We start from the raw sequence: 14,613 nt of genomic DNA, 5'->3' as shown, positions 1-14,613 counted from the left end.
TGGCGGTGCAGTGAGTTCGATGGAGGGTGACTCATGTCATGGAGGGGTTGCTTTCTCACAGGAGTTGGACAGATTGGTTTAGAGAGATGGGCCTGGCCCCAGCCCAAACCTGTTTACCTCCCAAACTAGGACCCTGTTCGTGGAGTACTAGGATCTAATGAACTTTTACGACATGTTTGATGCCTTGTCTAGGATTGGACATTGACTCGTATTATTGAGGTAGAGCAAGTGAGTTGAAAGTGAACCTGCGTCTTTACCAACACCATAAGAATTATGGTCCCTTCGAATGTGGACTAAAGCAATCCTGTCAGGTCAAATATGAACCCTTTTCCTACCACGATGATTTAAGAAAACTTTGTGCTCTGATACACGTGACGGAGTTTGAGCTACAATTGTATGCCGATAGTAGTGTGCCTACGATGTTTCAGTTTGAGAGACGACATGTCTTAGACTCTAATGTCAGTCTTTTTTTTTCAGACATAAAAATATGAAAAAATATAAATTATCTAAATGAATACCTTTAGGGAGGACTGAGTAGCCATAGTTACCAGGTGTGGTGCCTCGGGGTAATAAGAAAAACTTAAGGTTTTATTTTTAATTGTAAAAGAAAGTTAAATAGAAATAAGAAAAAAAGAGCTCATGCATAAGGTAAGGCATGGCATATCTGCATAATTGTATACATAAACTTTTTGTGAGTATGATCATGTGATTAAATATGATACCTACGTAATTGTATGCATGAGGTATGTGTTATTTATATGTTTAAATGAAATATATGTTTAACTGTATGCATGAATTTGCATATGAACGTAACTGTACACTCGAATGACCTATGTGCATAATTATATGCATAAATCTTGGTATATATGATTATATGTGCACATAAAATATGTGTAAGCTATATGTTTATTTACGCAAATGTGTGAGTAAGATGGTATGCTTATTTATACATAAATATATGTGTGTATTGTATGTTTAATATATGTACGAAAGTGTGCGTGAAAGGTTTGTTTATGTATGTATCAAAGTATGTGTGTATTGTATGTGGTTTGTTTGCTTAAATCATTATAAGATGCTGTAAAGGTTACGCATGTTATATTGTAACCGTTATTTTTGTGTTGTTTGCTTTTTGAGACCTAGTAAAGGTTTACGAAATTGTGTTGAAGCATGATGTGTCTTATGCTCCGTTTCTTTTCACTTTTCATCTCTGCGATAGTAGGCAAACGAATCTCGATACACACGGGGACTGTTATGTTGCCCTGGACTGTACTCTTTTATTTATTTTGGTTTTTGTATACAAATTTTAAAATTTTATTTATGAAGTAAATAGAATCTTTTTATGATATTCGAATTGTAATAGTTTGATTTTAATTTATTTGAAAAAGTCTTCCATTGTGTTTAAAAAAAAAATCCCCTAGAGTAAAGGTGGGACATTAGAGGTGCTTCGTACACCCACTTAAAATGAGGTCTTCACATTTTTTTTTCAAACTTCACAAAGTTCACATAAAATTATATGCAAACTTCCTCTTAAACTTGAACAAAATGAGGAAGTCCGCATAAAATATATGTGGACTGGAGAAAGTCTCCATAAAATATGGCATAAAATAAATATGTGGGGACATTCTGCAGTCTGCATATATTTTATGCGAACTTCCTTAAGTCCACATAAAATATATGTAAAATTCCTCAAGTCTACATAAAATATGTGTCTAAGCTTTTCAACAATTTTAAAAACATAAGTTTTCGACATCTGATCGAAAAGATACAAACATGATAATAGAGATTGTTCTTTTTTTTTAGGAAGAAGTTTGAAGTAAAAAGGTCTTTCTAAATTTAGATATTTATGAATTTGAACATGAAAAGAATATAAAAATTTATAGAGTTTTTAAGAAAATGCGATGAGTTAACCGTCCAATATGGTCATTTTCCAAACATAATACAAATCTTATTGTTCTTTTGAAAGCTAAGCTGGGGTTAAGCAAACCCCCACCAGTTATTATTCAAAGGTTTTGAATCTGCAACGTCCCACCACAGGAAGACGTGCACTAACAGCTCATACCAACCACGCGGAGCCTGTTGGTGCATCGTGTGGGATTTTTTTCTTTTAGAGATTTCTTCTTTTTTTCTCATCTGTTGGAAATTAATGCGACAAAGAAATGATACTACTCTTAAAAAGGCTGCCTTGTTAAGATCCTTATATTTTCTAAGAGGAAAAGTTACATTTGACCTTTGGATAAGTTTCTATCGAATTTCGCTTTCATATAAACGGTAATGGCATTTGCGATCACTGAGGATGAATCCCAAAGGCACCAATTCTGAGGCTTGAAAGAAACTGACAGTTGGCGGTCGAAGAAGACTCCGCTCTGAAAGAAGCGATCTATTTTGAAAAAAAAAACTCAGTAGGCAAGCTGGGGTTAGGCAGACTCTCACCAGTTATACAACTGCACCGCTGGGTTTTGAACTTGCAACGTCTCAATACCAGCCCTACCTAACAAGGAGAGCCCCAGTTGGCTTATCACTTTTTATCATTTTCTAAGACTGCACGTATGGTTGTTTGGGGGTACTGTAAAAATGATATTCACTTTCTAAATCTCATGCGAACTTGAATCTCGTGAGGTCTCATTTGCAAAGGCTTTGCTTTTGGGATGCTGTGCACAACTCACTTTTTAGTTTGTTGTTTTTGGAGTGTAGTGTAAATGAAATTCACTTTTTAAATCTCATGAGAACTCGAACCTCATGAAATGAGTCTTGGTAGAGTTACCGGCCAAAAGGATCTGACCTGTTAGGTCATGAATGAACTTAGTGGAATCCACACAGCCACTTCTACCCAACCCAGTCAGACATTTCCGTTGCAGAATGTAACCTTGTGTTGGAAGATGCAGGCTCAAAACCCAATAGTATAGTAGTATAACTGGTAGGGGTCTGCCTAACCCCATGAATTAGCTTAATCCACCAGACAGGAAGCTTTAGATATAGTAACGCCACCGCACAATTGTTTGTTTAGGGCTCATTTGCCAAAAACTCCCAGGCCTTTTTTGTATTGTGGTAGTCCAGAGACAAAACTAACGCAAAGGGATTCAATTCAAAATATCGTCCTACAGCGGTAATTAATCCAAAATATTTGAATTCACGATTACTTAAAAGTTCAAAATTCCTACCGCATCCTCTTCGCCAAAGAAGACCCATCAAGTTTCTCATTTTCCCTCTAAAAAAAGATCAGTATTAAAGTATCTGTGTTGCCGAAAATTCATGCGGTTCTAATCGGCATGATGGGTGAATAAAGAATTCAAGATACCTGCTTAACCTAGTCTAACAAGTTTTAAAAAATCCAAAATCTATTTTCACATGAAACGGCATTCTTATGATATCCAATTTCATAAGAATCCAGATTGCAAGATCGAAAACCAGATCCAAATGAAATCCTATTGAAAGAACCTATTCCGATTGAAACACCAAAATAATATCATGACACTCCAACAATCCAAGAGCACTGAAATCACTGGACTCAGTTACCTAAAAGCAAAATCCGATCAAAAAACAGGAGTTCTGAAAATTTTCTACAGACCCAAATCAGTTTCAGACTTTAACTGACTTTGGACTCAAAATGGAGTTAACAAAAACCCCCAAAAGAACAAAAAAAGACTCGCATTCTTTTTAACAGCATTGCTGAAAAAAGATAACGAGTGCTGAAATACAACCCCAACACACCTATAACAGGAAAAAGACAGAAGCCAGGCCTGATGTGCAACAGATCTACTCTGTTTTTCAAGCACAAGGACTGAAAATTAGCAAAAATAACAAGAGAAAGATAAAACCAGCTTTACAATGAGACCAAGATCACCCTGATCTGATGTATGGTTAAAGAGATAGGACCCTCAACAAGGAAATCTTTGTTACCTTCAATTGTAGACTGTCCGAACAGAAATTTGTCTCTGTTTAACCCAAAAACAATGACTCTAAAGGATGGTTTTCAGCTTCAACCCAAAACAGGAGTTTTAGATCAAAACACTAGTTTTTGAAATTGACTCATAAAAAAGAATTCTTGTCAAGTACACAGGCAGTGCGATGAGGTAACCAACAAGGCATCGTTCACACCAGAAAATTGAGTGTATCGTGTCGGCAAGCAACTGCTGGATCACCGTCAGTAATTTCCCTAAAGCCATTCATCCATGCGATGAACGACATCATAAAAAGCCATGGATGGATTCTGAACCTTCTAGATGGGTCCCACATTCTTTTATCAGAGACCTTGATGCGCTCTATGAAAGGCATCTAAGGTTTTCAAATGAAAGGATGAAAAAATAGTTCCTCCATGGTATTTGGGGATGTAGTTTATGGCATGGATAACCGGCATCAGAGCAAGCATCCATGGGTAACCGTCAGTGCTTGCTCTGACCTGATACGCACTCCAGAAAAACAGATGCTTCACAGAATAACCTTTACTAGAGAATCTAAAAAACAGTGGTAACCTAACTTCAAAAATAGAGAAATGTCCAGCATTCACCAATAAACATGAAATCTAAATCATCAAACTTTGATTAGAACAAAAGCATAGTAATGAACCAACAGAGAATCATGTCAATGAAACGAAATTCGGTTCCTTTTCAGACAGAATAAAAACAAATTTTCAGTTTCTAGAAACATGAAATTGATTGAAACGTAGTGTGGATGAGTTGGTGGCAAGAGTGCTGCTCAGTGGAGATACGCTGCTAAACGACTTCGCACACCATGCATGACAGTCAAGTCCAATCCTCAACGATACTGCAAAAAATAGATGCCATCATTTACGTACCCAACAAGCTTATATATGTGTTCACAGAATTAGGGTTGTCAACAGCTAAGATTGATGTCAGGTATGCAAAGTGAAACCAAATTTGCAGTGGAGAACATGAAAGTACCAACTGAATTGTTTTTTAAGCACATCTTAACCAGTATTTAAATTGTCGAAGGATCAGGAGGCCATTTTTTTGACACCATATCACCTGAATCCAAGGTGCACCCCAAATCAGTCAGATGGCCGACCCTTCAACAGCCCTAACAAAAACATATCACCAGTCGGCGACGGTGGATAAGACTCATTGATAATAGTGATCTCCATACTGTGGCTTCACTGATCGGCCAGCAAACCATAAACTCAATTTGTAAAAATTGTTCAAAACAAAGGATTGAAAAGACAATGCCGCCAAAATACAGCACACACTCTAAACAAAAGAAAAAGATAGGATAAAAACGTAAAAAAAGAAGAAGTTTCTCATCATAAGAGAAAAGAACTTGAACAAAAAGATGTAAAAACTTGCAAAAATGCATTAGGGAGAAAGGTGACCACGATGTTTGTCAAAATCAACTGTTTAAGCAGGAGCATCTTTTACCGCCTAAATGTAACATGGAAAACATGTGGTTACAGATTTTATGCAGCATTAGTTCACCATACCATTTTCACATTACAACAAAATCAACAGTACAGTGCTAAAACAAGAAACTGCATCAAACTCTTAAGCACCTATCTGAGGATCAACAAAGTTGAGAAAAAATAATCAGACCAGAAAAAGCTTACCTTAATAAAGCCAATTGCTTTCGCATTGCTGTGAAAGCATTGCCTACAGCACATCAGCCCATATTTCCGGATTATAGCATGTGAGTTACCACATACACGGCTGCAATACCAAAGATACATGAAATTAGAGGAAACCTATACGTGTAACATGAGCTAAACAAAATATATTCAGTGTAAATGATTTAAAAGATAAAAAGACAGCTAGAGGAAAAAAATCTGTTTTAACCTATATATTTCTCTGTTTTGAAGAAACAGCCACAGTAGCAGCTGCTGATGAAACACCATGGCTTCCAGAAACGACATCCCAGTTATTCATGTTACCAGTTGTCCTAACAAATTGAACATACCACATGTTCTCCCTAAAAGCAAGATACTAGGCTTGTGTACCATCATCACATATGGCACTCTCCCCATTAGTTCTTCCATAGCTACCAGTGTCTTGCAGTTTCATTTACTTTTACCCCATAAGCCTTTTACAGCCAAAGTCTTTCCCATGGTCAACATACATTGAGATTTGGATGCAGAAGTGGTGGAACTACAGGGAGATGACCAAAGATGTACAACTTGCAAATCTATTGGTTGCATCATAGTCACCAGTATCATTCTTGGCAATTTCTTGGCTAGGATTTCTCTTGAGATTTCTTTTAAGTCGCCATTTTTGGGAAAATCTCAATGGTTTAAAAAAATAACATTATCATTTTTTATGAACATATAAAAAAAACAGTCAGAAACAAAGAATCAGAGCAAATATATGCTTACAACATTAACATGATAAAATCACATGTTTCAAAGTTCAAACACCATTGGGCTCAGTGCTCCAGACAAACAATATACTATACGGTTTTCAGTATAAAACTTTTATCAGATTGTGAAGGTTCTACTTTAAGATATAAAAATAGATCAGAGAAGATTTCTCATCCTCTACCAGAGGTACAGAGTCCATGGCCAAAAATGGTTCATTGAAACTCTAATCAATTTTGATGCAAGATTAACACCATCACCTTAACCATTTGTTGGCATTATTTCATCCTCTTCAGATGACAGACATACCACATGTTACACCATTTAGGGAAAAATAGAAGTGATGCTGACCAAATGAATAAAACAAGTAAACGCTGTAGCACTCTAACCAGACCATATATCAGGAAAAATATATTGATCAAGGCTTCATTTTCACATTCCACCAGAAGTATCTTACTAAAGCAGAAAAAAACCCAAAAATATATAAATTCCATGAAGCAATCGTAGCCTGGACATGATGCATTAGAAACTTTACCGCCCTGCTGAAGGACCTAGGAGAGGGAAATTTCGGGTAACAATGCCAACCAGTGGCACTTGGGTTGACGCTCTATCATATAAGATAATTCTGCCGGGATCCTTAATCTTTTTAGCACACAACAAATAACAACAACAAAAGAACAACAGGATCACTAAACAGCACCAAATTAAATAACACCATCATGCTTCATTCAAATGGGTTAGCCTCACATTCTTCAGCCATGTGAGTGCTTGTAAATCATTACAATAGGATCCACTTCTCATAACAAATACACATATATGGTTTCGCTCAAGGAAAGGGCGCTCATGAAATGAGGTAACATTGTTACAGGCAAACTTTAATATCATGACCAACAAAAACTTGTAGCATCAACTTACAGTAGATAAAAAATAATAATAATAATAATAAAACTCGAACATGCAATACAAAAAACTGTTAATAATACCGCTCACTTTTACACAAACGTGAAACATCCAACCACACTAAGCAATCGAAGGAGGAAAAATCAAGCATCACAAACCAGCTCATCCGATCAAGTTTCCGAAATCAAATCCTTTATCTACTCAACAGACACGACGATGACACATATTTCACCGTTAACTCAAACAGAATATGCACTAACTGTCCAACATCTTTGTGGATCCTAAAAGAAAAAAACAGCAAATTGCAATCCCAACATCAGAACAACCACGCAAGCAAACAAACAAACCAAAAAAATGCAGTACAAACCAAATCCAGCTTTCCGTGAGACCAGTTCAATAGGAGCAATCTAAACCAAAAAAGGACCGAGAATTTGCAAGGCAGACACGCAAAGGCCAGAACTTACAGAGCAAAAATCAGGAAAAGAAAAAAAACCCAACAACAATGACAAAAAATGGCGAAATCTATGTTAGGAAACGAAGGAGAGATCCAGAAATCCTCACCAAGCCCGAGATCCCGGGCCGTAGTTCTTAGGGTGAGAGTTCCAGACGGCTGAGTGCCCCATTTTTTTCCCTCTTCTTCGGAGAAAACCCAAGCTTCGGTTACCACAAGGAGAGAGAGAGAGAGAGAGAGAGGCTTCGGCAAAACAACAGAAGCTCCAGTGAAAAATTTGGGTTAGGGTTTATGACTTTATATAGTGGTTCCCAAGGGCCGCCCCAAAATTCCGAGGAAACCCGACACCCGAAATGATGTTCCGAACTGGTTAGACCCTACCAAACCCGATCCTGTTATATGTATGGGTTTGGTCTAGCGTGTCAACGGGTCGTGTTTGGTTCCTTCTTGAGCACCTCAAGCTTTGTTGGTGCCATAAGATACGGTGATTTTGAGATTTGTGTTGTTTCAGAACTATATATCTCGATGCTAGCAACTCCTCAAAGAATGCATATGAAAATTCAGAAATTATCTTGAAGTCTTTAATTGGTACAGTTGTCTGCTCCAGCAAGGTGAAGGTGAGATACTGACTAGGAAAGTAGTGCAACTTTTTTTTCAAATACTTTTAGACCTTCAATGTAAAAATCACCTAGTCCTTCAAAGAGAATCTAGATAGTCTGAACTCTTCTTTAAAAATTCTAGGCCAAGACAATATAACTTTCTCTTCTCGACATAAAACAATAGCATAGTATAACATAAATCTCAATCATATCAAGTATCAATACTTCAGGAGGCAGACTTTTTATATCTAATACTTATGTTTGGTACAAAATTTATGCATAAATGACCGATAGAACTATATACATCGAGTATATGCTTGGGTTCAGTGTTAACTCTTAATTGTTTAACAAAATTCACCATAATCAAATAAAACAATGATCGCTTGACCAATGACCAAAACTATACCTTGCACAAAGTTACCATTTGTCAATTGCTGGATTGAGATAGCATAGACACGTCCAACCACCTTCTTTTGTTATTGTTGCTGTAGTTGTGGCTGTTGTAATGACCGGCATCCTACATTGGTTCTCCTCAGCTCATTTGTGGCCTTCTTACGAAACTCATGAGCATAGTAGTCTCTCATCTTACAGGGGCATGGCTGCCCAAAGTGAGATTGGTTGTATTTCGAACAAGTTGGGTTTAATTGCTGGTGAGATTAGGCTACTTATTGTTTTTACCTTTTAGCCAGAGAGATGAACTTCTTCCCTCCAATTTTTTTTTTCTAAAATGGTAGTCAGAGCATCCAACCACCGGAAAACATCCTTTTATATCCTTCATTATTTTCAAAGGGCTTTTTGGCCTACCCTTCCTTGAAGTGCTCCCACACTTCGTTCAGTAGAGTCGTTGTTGTTATGACATCGAGGAAAGTCGAAGGCATGCTAGTCATGACTCTGTAGCGAAAACCTTTCTTTAGTTCTCGAACGTATTTATCCACCCTTTATCAGTTCTCAGTGAAAAGTTATGGGTAGTACCATCCTGAATTTTAGAATTTGGTAGTATAGTCCACCAAACTCATGCTTTCCTGACATAGTTCAACATGTTTGGGCATTGTCCTTCAACCTATACTTGCTAAAGGCAAATTTTTTAGCATTCGGTATGAACAATACCTTGAAAGCTTGCTTAGTCTCTTCGATTCATTTTTCTGACAGTTCTAGATCGACTTTTCTTGCCAATGTTGAAGGATCCAACACCTTGAAAGTTTTGCCTCTGTGGGTGTAATAGGCACCTTCTGATTTTATACTTGGTTCCACACAGCTTTGAGGTGGTTGTTTAAGGCTTCCATGATGAATCTTCACTGGTTTGCTCACTCGTTCGAGAGATCTCCATTTGTTCGATGAGTTATCTTAAATTTTTAATATTTTAAGTCAGTGGTTCATAAATTTAAATAAACAAGTCATATTATGATTTATAATACCATGAGCATAAGAAAAAACATAAATTAAGCATAATCAACTAGTATATTTTCATAACAGTACATATTTCAAAAACCCACTACTCCTAACGAAAACTCTTTTATGTACTATGTTCCTCCTAATAGTAGTTTGAGAACTGTTTAACATAGTTTCTCATATTTTTTTGTGGGCTTTGGTTTGCGAAGAGTGTAGGTGAGAGAAGTTAGACTATAGGTGGGATCTTTATTACGTGGTATACCTGAAGATGAGTCATAAGAAATTATTTCTATCAATATTTAAAAATACAATATTCAAACATATGTGTAACTAACAAGCATGAAATAATACCGGACAATTATATGATTTTGTCATATTTTTTCCTACCTTATAATCCATGCAGTTTTTACAAGAAACAGGAAAATCTTGAAAGTACTTGCAGGAATTTTTCCTTCTAAAATGCGCAATATGGATCGCCCACGCCAATGGAATTGAATATGGATGAAGACATGCGAGTGTCTGGATATTCGCATTGCAAGTAAGAAAATGTGCACATGTGAAGAAATGCATTTAAATCATGTTTGATGATGGTGGTGGCAAAGGAAACCGCGAAAGAAGAACCAAATGAGGGTGACACTAGGTTAGGTCGAGCTGTGGTCTGGTTCAGCAGTGGAGAAGACAATGGTTCGACGGCGATTCAGCGGGGCGGCTGCAAGCATGCTAGGGTTGTGCCTTTCACAGCCCGAGCTCAGCTGGGCTGAGCAAAACTTGGCTAGGTTGAGTGAAGCTTGGTTGAGTCGGGCTCGGTTCAGACAACCGAGAGGGAGGAGGCAGGTGTGACAAGGAGGCATTGGTAGGGCGGGCATGTCTACTGTCTGTCTGGAAGGGTGACAAGAGGTGTGACCCTCCTGTCTACCAAAAACACAGAGAGAGGAGAGGAGGGGTGGTGCCTCCTATCTGCCAGAAAAAATAGAGAGAGGAGAGGAGGGGTGGCACCCTCCTATCTGCCAAAAACACAAAGAGAGGAGAGGAGGGGTGGTGCTCTGCTTTCTACCAGAAAAAACAGAGAGAGGATAGGGAGCAGGCGGCAGCAGGTGGCTGGCCTACCTCCCATCCATAAGAGAATACAAAAGAGAGAGAGGAGGGGTGGCAATGGTTGTCCGACCATTGTGTTTTCACAGAAAAGAAGGAAAAGCACAGAGAGAGAGGGGTGTTACTTGGTTTTACGAGAGATGAGAAAAATGAAGAGAGAGGGGTATTTATTGTCAAAGGGAGATGGAGTCATGCATAAATCATCGAGAGAATGGGGGAGAGAAGGTGGTTGAGGTGGGGTATGCGGATAAGGGAGAGGAGAATGGGAAGAAGGGTGCTAAGGTGAGAGGTGGAAGTGAAGGGTTTGGGTTGGGTCCATTTGGATCCAACCTCAACCCATGTGAGTTATGGTGAGGGTGTTTAGTAATCCATTAGTGGACCCAAACTCAACCCGTACCCAAGTTTAAATCTCAAGCCCCATTAAATCCCCATATGGATTCAACCTTATCCAAATCCATTTGGGTCGGTTCATTCATCCTAAAACATTCAGAGATCCATATGGAGCGGGTCCAAAGTCTAAAAAACTATGATGTAACCGTTTGAGTTTAGCTCCCCTCCAAGGTCCAAACTCAATAGTTCTAATTCAGATTTGGTCCACTAACTAGATCCAATCCTAATTACATGGGTTGATCAATTTGGATCTTCTTTAAGATCCAAACTAAAATTAAATTCTAATTTGGATTTAATCCACCAAATGGATCCAAATCTTAATCACGTGGGTTTTGATCGATTTGGATCTCCCATGGATCCAAACTTTAATAGTTTTTAAGATCCAGTGGATTGTGTGTGTTCCAAATGGATAATTCAAACTTAAGTTTGTGTGGGTTAATGCTCTTGGATCCTCTATCGAGATCCAAACCCAAATAATGCTTTTAAACTTCATAAATCCAAATTTAATAAATAAACATAAATAGTGATAACTTGCTAAATGTTTGAAATTCACGAGTGTAAAACAATTTTTCAATAGATGAATTCCTTGATATTTCATTAAAATACTTACTAAAATTTTGGCGAATATTAGAGACCCACACCTAATTTGAGATACTGGCATCGGGTCTTGACTTAGGTCTAATTGAATCCACTATAAGAAAAATCATACTTGAATCCTATATGAATTGCATGAACCAAACCCTGATCATACCTGATAAACTGATATTTTTTAACTTACATTGAAAATTTACAGACCTTAGTCTAATCAAAACTTGGATCGGGCTCAAGTCTGGAATAAAATTTCACAAACCATACCCAACTCCATATATTAATCGGACCCTTCGGGTCCAACCCGAATTCTAATCAAACATTCTTATTTATCATCAAACCCTACCCGACCCTATAGGGTTTGGTACTGGTCAGGTTAGGGTCAAACCTGACCCATTGACACCCCTAGTTTGGTGCGTAAGAAATCTATGTTCTTTCTTAGAAACACATGGATTTTGGACTTTTAGGTAAGAAAATAAAAATGTAAACCGTTACTAGTCGAGCAGGTTCTATGTTCGACCCAAATGATTCTGCCCAATTTGTTCTAGAACTCTAAAAAGATATTTCTTGTTTGATTTGTATATGCTATCGGTAGTACCATACCTCATTCGGCAAGCGTTTGACAACTTCATTGGGTGCACTAACCTAAGTGAAGGATCCAAGATTTTAATCTTGCATCATATCTCTTGGCGAGCAAAGTTAAGTTCTAGTCAATAATTTATTTTCAAAATCATATCATAATAAATTATAAATATGAATTAAACAAATATGATAAAATCAAAGGTATAGATACTTGAGGCAAAAAGGTTTTTCCTTTTTAACTTTTTCTCAAATGACATATTATCACATGATTTTTAGATAATTATAAATTTCTTTGGGCATTTGTAATTTTTTTTACAAAGCACTTATGTAATTTTAGTGCAAAATTACCAATTTCCCTTTCAAATAAAAATGGTTGCATATAATAAATAGAAAATGACTTTATTGTAAGACAAATTTGATGTGTTTCTCCAAATGCCCCACAAATTTTAAAATATGCCCGATGTCCAATTTTGTAAGTTCTTGATTTTTAGAACCTTTTTATCCTTAGCACGAGTGGATCTCTCGATTTTTGCATGTTAGAGCGCAATACCATCCTAATCTCGCTAAATCTTTCTAAAAATGAAATTTGCACGATATTTCTGCCGAAATCGTGAATTTCACACAAATAGTACGAATATCATGACACTACTTGTGAAAATACATTACTTGTGAATTTTGTAAAGAGTTTCAAGTTGGTGATTGAGATGGTTTGTCTTTCGATGCAAAATTTATAAAAGTTTGCGGTATTCATGGACTTTTACATGTTGTCGACTTTAAGTGATGCAAGATTCCATTTTAGCATGTGAAATTAACACACACACACACACATATATATATAGGCATTTGTGTTCATTTTTTCTTTTTTTTGTTTGTATGTGAAAAGAGTGGTAACTCTTTTCCCTCTAGAACCTTAAAAAAATGTTTTGTACCCTTGTAATGATTCTTGTGAAAGTTTTTTCGCTCTATTTTGACGCTTAACGACTTTTTCAGATAGTTTTTTTTTCTCCATTTTGGCGATTCCATTGTTTCTAAACTTTTTTTTTTAGATATGAGTAGTTAATAGTCTTATAGTATTTTTTTATTGTTATGGATATATTATGTATGTTTTCCTATTATGCATGTTTTATTTATGTAATCTTATATTTTATTTAAAATTTGGCATCAGATTTACTATTTAGGGTTTACTATGTTTAGAGTTTTTTCACACACACACACACACACACACACACACACACACACACATATATATATATATATATATATATATATATATATATATATATATATATATATATATATATATATATATATATATATATATATATATTGTTATTTTTTTTTACAGTCAAGCTAGGTCAGGCAGACCTCTGCATGTTCATTGATCCAATACTTGTTGTGATTTGTATACAAAAAAATCACCCTTCTGTCAATAGGTGTCAGTCTATGTGTTGATCTTTTCAAATCTTGGTCATTCCCCCTCTTGTAGATGTGGTTGGGGTTGATTGTGCACAACCATTGAGTAGGGGTTACGAGGGTTATTGTGGGTTATTGTGGGTTGTTGATTTTTTGAATGGTTGTTAACTGAATAATATATTATGTGGTTGGTGTAGGCAGTTATGATGACTTCTGAAAAGGTAAGGGTATTTTACTATAGCACTAATCAACCTATTTGAAAATCTATATTAATCTTCAAAAACAACAACTATAAAGAATTTATCGCATTGATATCTCATATACATGTATTGGACGATGATGGTCTAGAATCAATGTTATATAGTGGTGATATTTACTTGCTAGTAAAATTATAGGTACTAATAAAGCTAATCAAGAAACCATTGTTTGCGAAGTTAAACAAGAAATTGGTTGTAAAGTTACGTAAGAAGCAGTAAAAAATGATGTACAAGAAGCAATTATAAGCAGTTTACAAGAACCAATTAATGAAAGAAATGATGAGAATCTTATCAATGATGTGCATCTATCTCAGACACTTTTATGTATTAAATTGTTCTTTGGAGAACATCTCACTGTCCCAAATAGTTAACAATGAGAGGATCATTAAAGAGGATGTAGAGCCACATGGACAAACTAGTGCTTGTGATCTTTATCGTAGTAACTTTGATAACACACAAACTTTCATTGCAGATGACAAATCTAGGTAAAGGTTGTTGGACTTTCTAATTTATGCTTGAGTTGGGCATGTTATTTTTATTGCTAGTACTAAAAGTTAGAAATGTAGGAATATTGCATGCATGAAAGAAAAGAGAATGATATATACAATAAATTTTGATTTAGTTTGTGTAGATAATCAGTTCATTTAAGGTAGTAGT

At 36.4% G+C, this 14,613-nt stretch overlaps 1 protein-coding gene across 1 annotated transcript; it reads right to left on the bottom strand.

Annotated features, from left to right (window-relative positions):
- Positions 1-4,503: 4,503 nt before the first annotated feature.
- LOC149841252 (small ribosomal subunit protein uS14) lies at positions 4,504-7,914 on the bottom strand. Its single transcript, XM_090004727.1, has 3 exons — positions 7,757-7,914; positions 5,555-5,654; positions 4,504-4,761 (listed from the first exon to the last, which is right to left on the bottom strand). The coding sequence occupies exons 1-3, from the start codon at positions 7,816-7,818 to the stop codon at positions 4,753-4,755; spliced, it is 171 nt and encodes a 56-aa protein (XP_089860853.1). The 5' UTR covers positions 7,819-7,914; the 3' UTR covers positions 4,504-4,752.
- Between the last annotated feature and the right edge of the window lie 6,699 nt (positions 7,915-14,613).

The sequence above is a fragment of the Nuphar pumila genome, chromosome 4 (genome assembly GCF_984573655.1).
Source record: "Nuphar pumila chromosome 4, dmNupPumi1.hap1.1, whole genome shotgun sequence".
Taxonomy (NCBI): domain Eukaryota; kingdom Viridiplantae; phylum Streptophyta; class Magnoliopsida; order Nymphaeales; family Nymphaeaceae; genus Nuphar; species Nuphar pumila.
Note: the sequence above shows the minus strand (reverse complement) of the source record. Positions and strands in the feature narration are given on the sequence as shown.

What these genes read in the sequence shown, in the direction of transcription:
- LOC149841252 (XM_090004727.1), bottom strand. Translation starts at nt 7,818, where the DNA reads ATGGGGCACTCAGCCGTCTGGAACTCTCACCCTAAGAACTACGGCCCG. An exon ending in GGCCCGGGATCTCGGGCTTG is followed by an intron (nt 5,655 to 7,756) that starts GTGAGGATTTCT and finishes TTGGTATTGCAG; the next exon opens with CCGTGTATGTGGTAACTCAC.